The sequence below is a fragment of the Seriola aureovittata genome, chromosome 14, assembly GCF_021018895.1.
Source record: "Seriola aureovittata isolate HTS-2021-v1 ecotype China chromosome 14, ASM2101889v1, whole genome shotgun sequence".
In the NCBI taxonomy this organism is placed as follows: domain Eukaryota; kingdom Metazoa; phylum Chordata; class Actinopteri; order Carangiformes; family Carangidae; genus Seriola; species Seriola aureovittata.
In genome coordinates this window covers 5,898,667-5,911,332 of record NC_079377.1, presented here as the reverse complement: position 1 = coordinate 5,911,332, position 12,666 = coordinate 5,898,667, and the positions used below count along the sequence as shown (strand labels likewise).

Below are 12,666 nucleotides of genomic sequence, written 5' to 3'. Positions count from 1 at the left end.
GACAAATCCCCAGTTGATTATTTTTAGGTGTTTTGTGAAGACACGTGAAGTGCGTGAAGTACCTGACCTTTAAACATTCACATGAGTAAAAGTGTAAATGCTAATGTCATTTTTTTGTAAAATCAATTCTGAAATCCCTGATAGTGATGCTTAAACGCTGTGCTCGACCAAGCGACATCTTTTGAGCAGTAATGATGAACGCAGCCTGAAATCTGCACCTTAAACCCTGAAGATCAGTGGTTTGCAGTAAGCCTAATTTCATAGTACAGTACCTGGATGTATTTGTTATTATACAATACCAGTGGATATGAAATAAATGCAGCATAGGGAAACATTAACATGCAAGATGTACTTTGTTGTAGTTTTAGTTTACTGCCTTGTATCTCTGCACCAAGGGCAATGGTTCACATTTGAACATAGTACAGCTTGTGTAATTACTTGAGTGTCACTATTGAATGAAATCAAGCTTCAATCTAAGTGCAGTACATCTAAATTCGCATTGAATTAGGATGTTCTTGCCACCACCCAAAAGCAAAATTATAAGTATATAACACTGAGCCTGATGCTGACAAACCCACATTGTGTATGCAAGTCGAAGGCAAAGCCCATAATTGCTTAGTCACACACACGTCTGTCATTTGTGCTTTCAGTGGAAATTGCCATATGTTCAAGGTTCCTGTTTATGAGTTCTCACAAAAAGGTATTTGAGTGCAATGCAGTAGCTGTGTGCATCATATCGTCGTAGGGAGTTTGCTGTCTGTGTTGAGTAACATGGCAGAGGTGTGAGTGGGAGAGCTCACTACTCAGATAGGAGCATTGCTCTGTCAGTTGCTGGGCTCCTTTTACGCCTAGTGTGTGTTACACAATACTTCAATACTGTTTTACAGTGAAAGCGATTTCCAAGGTAATTGTACGCTCTGAATTGTCTTAGATGTGAATTGTAAACTGTGGATCTCTTTGTTGTCGACCTTTAGAGAAATTCATGGTGAAATATTTTATCAGTAGAAATAATTGGCAGCCTGACAGGCCAAGGCTTCAGTCCGTACTGTACTGCAGTGTGGTACCGAGCAAAACCCGAGCCGTTTGTGCACAGCGTCTCCCTCAACAGATACTGTATCAATCAATGTAAAATGTGTGTGAGCTTTTGAATGGCGTTGTAAGTGTGTGCTGTCGTCTCAGGCGGTGAGGGAAGGGCTTTCGAACCACACGGTTGTGGTTTGCTCTGAGTGTTGTAATTTCCTGTTTTCTGATGACTCTTAATCTACACAAATCCCAGCTGATTGCAGCGTTGGTTCACACTAGTAGAGGGCGGGTGTGTGTGTGTGTGAATATTTTTGAATACTAGTTTTCTGTTTTCCTTTGTTCGCTATTCCACTACTACATTTACACTGCAGCTACCGTTCTGTTTATACAGAGTGTATACAGTTTGGCTGCTTCTCTTTTTTTGACTGCTCATATAAAGTATTCTTATAATTGTCAAAAGTTAAACAACAGTGTCCACTCTCAGCCTCCCTATCTCAGAGCTCCTCCTGTTAGTTCTTCATACAACGAGGATGGGGCATCTCTCTCTGTCTTCAAGTATCTCTTGAAGACTCATCTCTTCTGAGAGCACCTCCTCTCCTACACCTCTAACACCCAACACCCCCAACTAGCGGTTACTATGCACTTTCGGTACACTCCTTATTGAATAGGTCTCTTGCTGCACTGAAGCTTTAGTCATGTCCCTCACTTCTGAGTCACTCTGGATAAAAGCGTCTGGCAAACAAGTAAACGTGATGTTTTGTACAACTATTCAACATTTTGTGTGTTTTCTCCAGAATCTTTTCAGAGCAGATAGATAAGTATATAACACCCCAAAGCACCATCATCCATTCTGCATCTTTCTGTGCAGTTTCGAGGCGGGGCTTGAATCTTTTCCCAGCATGCATTGAGTCAAAGGCAGGTAAACAACCCTTGAGACAGCCAGCAAAAACGGAATCAGCAGGTGAACATAAAAGCACTGCCAGAGAAGCTAGTGACACACACTGTTTTACCCCTGATGTCATGGTGAACTGACACACGCTGGAGTACACTTAGACATCACTGCACCAAGTTCATCATTGGAAGTCAGCAAAAACAAGATTTTCAGGGGGATGTTAAGTTGCTCTTTTAGGAGTTCATCTAGACAGGCAACATAGAATTTGCCAGTTGTATAAAATCGCAATGTTTCTGTCACTGTTTCTATGCACCTCTTTTTATAAACATTGCTAATTTGGCCTAAAAAACGCTTGGCTGAGGTGTAACAGTTTGTGTATCATTATAAGTACAATGCATCAAATTTAAGTGCCATGGAAACAGACTAAAACATCGCTGAAGAGACAAAAACACAAGATGTGTACAGTCATAAGGTGACTGTAATCTTGCACTTATAAATACATGAAACAGACATGAAAGGAATATTGCTATCATGTTTTCTTTTGTTTGATGTTAAACCACTGCTCTATTAATTATTCAATCTTGTTGCAGCTTCTGCTTTTACAATAGTTTAATGGCAACTGACAGGGTAATTAGCTCCAGCGTCTGTTTATCTCCACGAACCAATTCCTGATATCCACATCACATTAGTGGATGGAAACACACACACATTAACTCGTACTTCATTTTTTCAGATTTTCTGCATCCTTGGTTAGAATTTGTGCAAAATGTGGATGAGGACTTGACTACAGAGAGGGGGAAGACATGATACTTGTTTAAATGGGGATGCAGTGCACTTTTCTTTTTTTTTTTTTTACAGTCTTTCCTTGAAGACATTCTTAATGTTGCACCCGTTTATACACACAAAAAGTGACAGAAGGAGAAGTTGTGAGAAGTTAAAGCCCTCCGTACTTTCTCACCTTCACATAGGTGGGCATCTTATCAGGTGGTCTGTCTTTAAAAAAAAAAAAATAAATGTCAGATGCAGCCCCCCTTGAGTCTGATGTTGAAAACCAAGTGGGGTTTCAGGCATTTAATGATCTGACAATCACTTAGTTTGAATTATTCTGACGCCTTTATCCTCCTCCATACGTCCTCCATGCCTGCGTCCACAGGGATGAAGACATCTCTCAGGAGCCAGCCTAGGTCTAATTCGGTGTTTCCTCAGTGTGGGTTTGCTCTAATTAATTCCATAATGAGCCTCTTTGATGTGAAGTTACATAAAACACAGAGGGGACACACCTCTGCGGCATCCAGCCTCCACTGAGCAGCTGTGGAGGAGAGTTGTTAGGGAAAGTGACATCGGCAGCAACCTGTTGAAGACCAATCAACCGATTCCCCTGCTGCTTCTCCTGCTGCTCTCCTTCCTCAGATCCCCTCCCTCAGTCAATGGCCTCCATCTAGGCAGGGTATTTTTAGTGAGCTGCCCACTCCCCTTAAAGCCAGTAACCTCCTTACGAACAATCAGTCAACACACACACACATGCTGCCCCTGCACAAGGAGCTATGCCATGAGGGTTGGAAAAACAAGACTTGACATGAGAAGCCTCTGTTGCATGGCCGCTGCCTCTGCTGTTCATCTAGTTCATTTAGATTATGGTATGGGATCGAGCAGAATTTTGTTAATTGGATACGAGGAAATGAAATCTGCTGATATTAAGAAGTAATCCTATAATTCAGTTGAGCCTGGAACAATGTCGAAGCAGTGAAGGGATTTCTCTATGAAAAGATGTTGTGAGCTGTGGTTGTCCGGGGAATCGTTCCAAGCCTTCCTGGTAGTAAAAGCTGTCACTTATTTATGCTCTCATTTTGCACAGCAAATGAAGTGGTTATGATTTGGAAAAGAAGGATCCCTTTCTTCCTATCATTCTTAGTTTGTCTGCTCAAATTGCGGATTAATTTACAGAGTATTTGCTTGAAAGTGTGATTATCATTTGGTTCTCTGAAAGGTCGTTCTGGCAAAGTCACAAGGCATCTAAGTTGTTTTGAATATAGGAGGTGAGACACACTACTTCAGAACAAACATGAGAAGACTAAGCAGAATGCAGAGCTGCCATAGTGCGTTTGGTTTCTTCTTGGCCACCCGCACCAAAACATTAAAGCTGCTATAGTCAATATTTATAGCTGGACAGGTCGTGGTGCAGGGCCACATCCCCATGTGAGTGTGTGATACCATTGGCCAGCTGAGTGTTGGACTTTTCCCATTGGCCGTTGCTCCTTCAGAATGTGTCCACTCTGTCCTGTGAGTGATAGCTGAAATCACAGCACAGCCTTTGTTTTTAATAAATCTGTATCAGTGGTGTTTTTGTCAGATAATGCTGTGGTTATGAAAACAGGATTTTAGCAGCAGAGCAGCAGCATGGAAATAGCTTGGAAGTGACTGCTGGTTAACACGTAGTCTAAATGGGCGGCGTTTCAGTCACTATTTCAAACTTGTTCTGATGTGTGAAAACAGAAGCAGAAAATCAGAAAACATGAGGACAGCTTTATTGGTGATCACAGAGATAAAGAGGGAAGCGAACAAATAAAGCGCTCAAACCAGCTGACACTAAGCTGAATGCAAATATGACACATTGATATCATCTAGTGACATTTAGCCGCTTTTCCAGCAGCTTTAGCTACTTTCCATTGAAAGCAGGTGTTTACAGTAGTTCCACAACAGTTTTAAACCACATCCTAAATTTCATACATTGACCATACACACTTCCATCGATGTATAGGTTTTGACCTAGTCCTGTTATATTGACAATGGAGTACGTGTGTGTGTGTGTGTGTGTGTGTGTGTGTGTGTGTGTGTGTGTGTGTGTGTGTGTGTGTGTGTGTGTGTGTGTGTGTGTGTGTGTGTGTGTGTGTGTGTGTGTGTGTGTGTGTGTGTGTGAAATCATTGTCTGTTGTTGTTGTATGTTTGACCAGGGGTTGTTCAGCATAAATATGATTTTAGATCATGTGATCATTTGCCACATAGGTCATCTGGACCATAATGGGTCACTCTGGTGATTTAGTATTACAGTTCTATAATTTTGTGGGACTTAAAGGAAACACATTAAAAAAAAGAATCAAAGCACTGACTTTGAGTCTCTAGTATGACTCGAGCTCCTTACACTGGATTCTACACATCCCATATTGCAATTCACATAAACTCTCATGTATTTCTGTATGTAACTCATCATTAGATTTATTTCCTCAGATTTGACAAAGCTCCTCCAGAGTGGTTTAAGTTATCCATTTTCAAAGGTGGAGTAGTTCTCCAAGTGACAGAACTTCATGTGCAAAATTGGTGCAGTGCCGCTTAAATCTAAAGTGATGTATAATTTATTAAATGGTAATGAAGCATGCTGAAAATCTTCCTCCCCTCTGCTGTATTTTGTGTAGTATTGAGTATTGGCACTGAATTTCAGCCTTCAGCAGTGTCCATTCAGAAATGTTGTTCATCAGCCCACATCATTCAAACCAGTGTGTCAGGCACTCCAGATAAAAGCATCCACCACACGCCTTTCATGCACGTTACATGTTAACATGTCCTTGAAGGAAACTTGAGGACGTGTGCCGAAGGTCGCTCTATTTTCAGCCATGTGTCTCATTTGCTTTAGACTGACGTCCACGTGTATGTGTGTCAGATGGAGATGGAAAGACAGAACTACATTAGAGCTATACTCTACTTGGTTTATAAGTTGTACCTCAAATGCAGCTTTTTTTGTGCTAGACCTGTGTGTGTCTGGCATTAGTGCCAGGTGTAACCAAGCAACCGTTGCTTTTTTAAGGCTCCTCATCTCCACTCCACTTCTTTTCAATTATGGAGGTTGCATGCTGCAGAGCAAAGTTTTTATAGCAGCATTTTTCTAACCCCATGCCCGTGTGGTCTGAGAAAGTGAGAGCTGAGCACACTTGCAGGGAATGGGAGAGTAGCCCGATTGTTGAGAAGGATGAAGCAAAATAACAGCCAGTGGCGACGGGAGGATGGACAAACTTAGAGATCAGCAGAATCCAATGAAAATAATAATATTGTAGCTGAATATGAGGCTAAAAGAAAACAGGGAGAGGATTAGTTGGAGTATGTGCAGTAGGTGGAAAAGGAGGAATCTCATGTTGTGGCCATGTGTTCCCAGAAGATCGCCACAGGGGTCTTTAACGGGATGGGCCTTGACGTAATTTCCCCTCCAGTCTCAGTTTAAACAGCCTGCTGTAATACCAAGGTGGGTGGGTGGGGTGCTGCTGCACTGTTAGCCAAAGAATGCCTCTCTGAGGAGCCATAAGGGGAAGAACACTTGAGGCCACAACCTCTGAGGCTCTGTGGCAGCCTCAAGGTCGTGACCTCTGCTTAACCCGCAGTCATCTTACTGATTTCATCCAGCAGAGCCACAAACACGGTTATGCTAAATTAAAGCTAAAGAGGGATGGTTACCAGTTTACACCTTGCAAGAAGTTGTTAGCATTTTGAGCACAGCAAACATGCTGATACAGATTAGAGAAGATAGTGTGTTGCTATCTGTTGCAGCTGCACGTTAATAAAAAAAAATGAATTAAAAAACCCACATTTGTCTACTGGTGTCTAGTCATACAGATACTTTTGCTTTTGTCTTGTATCTGAAACCTAAGTCCTCCATCACAACAGAATTTAGTGCAGAATCCAGTGAGACTATTCATGTGGTAGAAGGTAGTTTGAATAAGAATTGAAATTATAACAGGAAATACCTGCCTTGCTCGACACTATTAAGGGCAAGTGAATATTACATTTATTAATATATTTAAATATGTGTTACAATATTTTTTGTGATATATGGATCAACAGAGTCTTACATGTTGATGTATCTACTCATAATATTGTGCAACATGAAAAAATCAGTCCAAGGTCTTTCACATTGTAGAATTTCAATGCAACACCACTTTTGGGCAGCATGGCCCAGGTGCTTTGCATGGTATTTGTTAAATTCAAAAACCGAGCATTTGCAATCAGCAAATATCTTGTAACAAGATAGTGATACCTCCTTTCAATAACCCAAAGAAAGTGTAATGATGCCATGTAAGTGATAAAAGCATAAAGAAGGCTTGGGTAGGTAAGTTTGTGTTCAAAGCAAATTCTGGACACGGGGCAGGTTTCATTATTCCTGTATTTTGTCCATAATTGATGCTTTTCTGATGTGCTCATCGAGAATACGAGGACAGTACCTTTTTAATGATTGGGAGGTTAAATAGATTTCCTATGAAAACCCAATCTGAGTCGCTCAGTTCCCCTTGCTGTCTGAGAGGTAGGCCATCGGCTGAGAAAACAGAGGCATGAGCAAAGAAGAGAGAGGAGGTGGAGAGAACTAAGCGAGTGAAAGTGCCAGCGGAGGAAGAGGAGGTGTATGTTGAGTAGAGGCTGGGGAGGTTTTGGGTTTATTTTTACCTTTTCCAGCAGTATAGCCCCACTTGCTAATTAACTGCCAATTACCTTCTGATAAGCCGAGGGCCGGTGGCAAAGTGCCATGGCTACAGATATAGCCTCGGTTTGTCCTCCCTTCCCTTCTGCTATTAGCCCACTTTCTCTCCAGGGCTCAGGCCTCCAAGGGCCCCTCTCAGCCACCGAGGCAAGGCCAACATCTGCTCCCCAGAATCATCACACGTCTCCGCTTCACACCAGAGCTGGGTCAGCCTAAAACTGAGCGCTCTAGAAAAGCTCTGGACGAATTTGTACATGACCGAGCTGCTGTGGCTGTTTCTTTCCACTCTTCTGCTCCATGTCAAGTTGATCTAGGACACGTATTCCCCAGATGAGATACTTTAAGACTTGTTTATAAAACTGTCAACAGTATGGTTTTATTGCCTCATTACCATGGTCACCCATCCGCCAAGCTGGTGTCTGCTGAGTTTTTTTTTTTTTTTTTTCATGCAAAGTCCACCGGTGCACTTGCAGGGTGATTTTGGAGAGATTCAATTCATCGCTCTTGCAGCCTCTGTGCTGCTGAGTGTGTGTGTGATACAAGTGTGATGCACAGGAAACCTTTGAAATCAGCAGTGAGCGTGGCTAACAGTGGTCCTGGGAGAAACAACCAATGGAAAGAGCTAAAAATATCTGAATGATTTGTCAAGGGCTGTCATGTTACTGAATGGTACTATCACTGGAATCCACACTTCACAGGATTCAGGATCTGAACCTCAGACACACACAGAAGCGTGTTTCAAATGTGTTTTTGGCGTGGCCAACTCACACGCCGTCTGTGATGACAGCAACCCAAAAAGGCACTGAACAGTAAAACGGCAGCAACTTGCACCGACTGTTTCAGTCTGACCTGTAAATGTAAACTTGTGTCTAGTTTTTTTACCAGGATGATCAGGTGGCAACTTTCTGCTGTGAACTTTTCTGTTCTTCTGTGTGTCTGTCTCCATCTCACTCTCTTTTTCTCTTCCCTCATTCATGTGACTAATGACAAGGTCCAGTGCTTATGTCCTTATATAGACCTATGCTCTGTCTGATCTGGCTGAGGCCGAGACGTACACACACACACACACACACACACACACACACACACACACATACACAGGCATATACAGCCACAACCACACACAGACACACACTTGCTAGGTCTTGAGACATTTAGGTTCCCCTGAAAATGTCAGCGTCTATCAGGGAGAAGCTCTTGACCACATTTATTAATCTGTGAGTGCATTAATGTTATATGTGTGCAAAGTGCAGGTGTACTATTTTTAGTTCATACATTCTGGGCATCACAGGAATAATTTGCAGTGGTAACTTGTTTCCCTAAAATACATTAACATAAATAAATAAATAAGTAGTTTCTTTGATGTAAAGATGATCCAAAAAAACAATTCAGCATTTTGAGACGTACACTTATTTTTCTTTCTGAGACTTAGAGGTGGAGATTGATACTATTCATGACCGATTGTTAACTACAGAGCTAGAGCTAGAAGGCTGGTTAGCTTAGCATAGCATGAAGACTGCAAGCGTGGAGAAACCACTAGCCTAGGTTCTAGCTATGTGCTACCAGCACCTCTGAAGCCCAGTTAATACTTAACTGTAGTTGTATCTTATTGGACATATAAATGTAAAAACAGAAATTTGTAGTTAATCAAGAAGTAGTAGTTATATATTTATATAATAGTTATAGATTGTAACTCCCCAAAAAAAACACAAATTGCAGTTTTTTACAAAACTGTTAGTACACAGATTAACCAGCAGTTATGGAGGTATTTTAAACGTTGCAGAGAGCTAAATTAGTTGCTTCCCCGTTTCCAGTCTTAATGCTAAGCTAGGCTAATTGATCTTGTCAACTAACTGTCAAAAAGACAGTTAGTTGACAAGATGGATAGTGAATAACACTTTGTGTTGAACTGTTTCTTTAATAAACATTAACATTTCTACTACTGCCCGTCTACAGCACTATGGCTTAGTTGATGTTGTTTGGCAGCTTTCAGATCTTGTATACAATGATTATAAATGATGTGTTTTATAATTAATGTGTATTTAGATCTGACTAAAGTAGAATGACGGAGGTAAACGTCCTTTTATGGTTCAGTGACGTCCAACATCACTTAATCAAATATCAGCTGTTTATCAAGTTGATGTTACTACTGATTTAAATCCTTAAACCACAGTGAGACATTTTGAAAGATTTCCATGTAAAGACAAAATCTCAGAGAAAAACAATAATAGGAATGTTTTTAGATAGGGTTGTCATGGTGATCAGGTATTTGGTGTGCTTCGTGCCCCGATGCCGTCCGCGGTTACTGCACCTACTTCTGTAATATATTAGGGCTTTGTTACAGATACCGACAGAGCCTGCTGATCCCTTGTGTATTCTTATTATAGACTTTGTCTCACACACACACACACACACACACACACACACACACACACACACAACACACACACACACACACACACACACACACACACACTGAGCTGTTCACCAGACCTAGTTATCGACATAAGGAGATCTCTCCTTAAATGGTAGACTGCCCATGGCCCTGTTTCCACTGCATGAACCAAATGAAGTCCAGGTCTGGGAATAGCCTTTTAAAGTGGAGGAGCGAGACAGAGACAGAGACAGACACACACAGAGAGAGAGAGAGAGAGAGAGAGAGAGAGAGTGAGAGAGAGAGAGTGAGAGAGTGAGAGAGAGAGGGAATGACAGATACAGGCAGAGGAAAAGCAGGTGAGAGAAAGAGACAGAGATGGCAAGAGGCTTGACAATGGAGAACATGATTTGTGACCCTGAGGGAAAGATAACTGAAACTGGAGTGAGGCAACTTCCTGCCAGTAAACGTATGGACAGTGGCACATGGTTGTACATATATAAGATGAAAAAAAATATATATGTGTGTATATATAGATCTATATATATATAGATATATATGGTGTATGTGTATACCCTTCATCCCTTAGTCAAACACCAACATGTTTGTTGTTAATCAAGAGAAGTTTTACAAATTGTATTTGAGAAAATGAGTCACTTTAGACATCTAACAAGACCTTATCCAGATGTCAGTTTGGTATGTTTTTTTCTGATTGGCAAGTTATGTGCCAGAGTGCGTCAAATCCAGCATTTGATGAAGTTAAAACACACACTTTGACCCACACTGGGTCTGTGATGTTGTCAGGAAATACTGTTAATGATGTCGCTCACGGCTCGTCTTCTTTTCTTTTTTTTCTCTTCCAGCCTGAAAATCTACAGAAAACTTGGCTGAGGGAGTTTTACCAGGTAAGTGATGCAGTATACAAACATGTAATGATGTTAATCCAACAAGTAACATGTTACTGTTTGGGCTACAAATGTAGGTCATTCTCAACTGTAACTGCTGCAGTGGTGCCTATGCAGTAATGTTTTATTAAGGTCCTCGGTAGAGTGACGTCTTAGCTCCTGGGTGCAGTCAGTATCTTAATGAGTTTTAATGTGCTGACCACACGTCATGCATAAACTGACGTGTGTTTGTAAAGTGTTGTTTGTAAATGTGAGACTATAATGGCGACACTGTGCACTTCTTTATGTGCTGTATTACTTTGCAGCTTTTACCATTGCAACATGTGTTATCAGAATTGTAATCTACATATTTTTTACACATCATCTTTCCTTAATTTGCTACAGTAGTATTGTGGAGGACACATCAGGCCTACCATGTGTCTCTATAGCTTCAAGTGTTGTCATGAGACTGTGGCCAAAAAAAACCCTTCAGGCTATTTCATGTGATTGTCTTTTCGGTTGGAAGTTCTGTAGATTAAGTCGAGTGAAGGCATGCGCTCGCAACATCCTTTCTGCAAAGAGAAAATCGAAATCTAGTTCTGCTGTAACCTACGCTGCACACGCTTTCCGAAAGGCTTCAATGCATGTTTTGAAAATGTTTATTTATTTATATCTTTTCCTGATCGGCCTATCCTGTTATCCTTTTCAAACATCTTGCAGACTAATGTTCGGTTTAGATGCTGTGATCGTATTCACCCTCACCTTTCACATGCACTGGTTTTTCAGAGAGCCAGAGCTTGAGCTCAGTCATGTTTCATATCTTACCTTTTCATCTGCATAGGAACCTCTGACTAACCACAACTCTTTCCACTGGGGTAAGGGAAGTGAGGCAGCTAGAAGTCAAACTGCTGTCTGAAAGTAACAGACAGAGAGAAGAGAGAGAGACACTGATAGTTTTGCTACGGTAACCAGGATTTTTCTTCACAACTCTAGTGTGGTTGTGAGACAAATATATTGTGCAAACGTTTTCATTAAATTGCCACATACAGAGAGCATATTTATATATATTACAGCAGATAAAGTTCATGGAAATTTAAAATTACTTTTTGCTAAAAAAAAAAAAAAATAAAAAAAAAATAAAAAAAGGCTTTATATCTTTTTTGTGTTTTGACCAGTGTACTTATTTTTGAAATTTATACTCTGTAGTGTTTGTGTTTGGATGATTCAATACATATCTGGACACATGAGCTACGATACATTTAGATATGGAATAATTTGGAGCTGTATGATGTGATACGATGCAATCTGATATAATTAACATTTCAGTTAAAATTTAAATAAGTCAATTTCACAAAAGTAATATTCCTTACCTTCAAGTACATTTTTTTATTATAAAAAACCAGGGATTCCCAATTCTTCATTACTTTATGGCACCGGTAACAAAAGTAAGACATGTATAATTTCAGAATTACATTTGATTGCGTTTATTACTTTTTCAATAGACATAATTAGGCAAAACAGACTTACTGCATGAACAAACATTTTGACATTATGAATATAAACTGAAGTCTATCTCACAAACCCATGCCGAGTTGTTTCACCATGGCAGTTATTCAGCAGGAGAAATATGAAAAACACAGTAGTCGTAGCCCTTCAGTGGATTGCAAAGCCCCTCTAACACTGGAAAAAAAAATATTATTACATTTTAGAGCCAAAGAAAATGGAAAAGGGGATGAAAAAAATTTTTTTGGTGTGTCTGCTCCGAAGGGAGAGCAATGAGTATGCTGTTGAAGTAAAATAATAATCATAATAATTCGGCCAAAACTCAAAAGTTGGATTAACTAGCAAACTGTGTGCAGTATGGTTAAATGCAGTGCATGCTCTCAGTCGACAGTAACAGTGTGCAGCACTAGCAGTCACAGAGTACAGCTAGTGACAGCATTATGCTCAAAAGTGCACTGTAATAATTTATTTTGTGTTGAGGGGGTGAGAGAGTGTGTTTGTTGGGGCGTTACCTTGTCATGCCGAGCTGCAG

At 40.6% G+C, this 12,666-nt stretch overlaps 1 protein-coding gene across 2 annotated transcripts in view; it reads left to right on the top strand.

The window, feature by feature from the left end:
- LOC130181083 (inositol polyphosphate-5-phosphatase A) overlaps positions 1-12,666 on the top strand; it is a 138,736-nt gene that overhangs the window by 27,971 nt on the left and 98,099 nt on the right. For both annotated transcript variants that reach the window (XM_056394841.1, XM_056394842.1), the window contains exon 2: positions 10,611-10,652. In XM_056394841.1, coding sequence (XP_056250816.1) covers positions 10,611-10,652 — 42 coding nt within the window. The remainder of the gene's footprint in view (positions 1-10,610; positions 10,653-12,666) is intronic.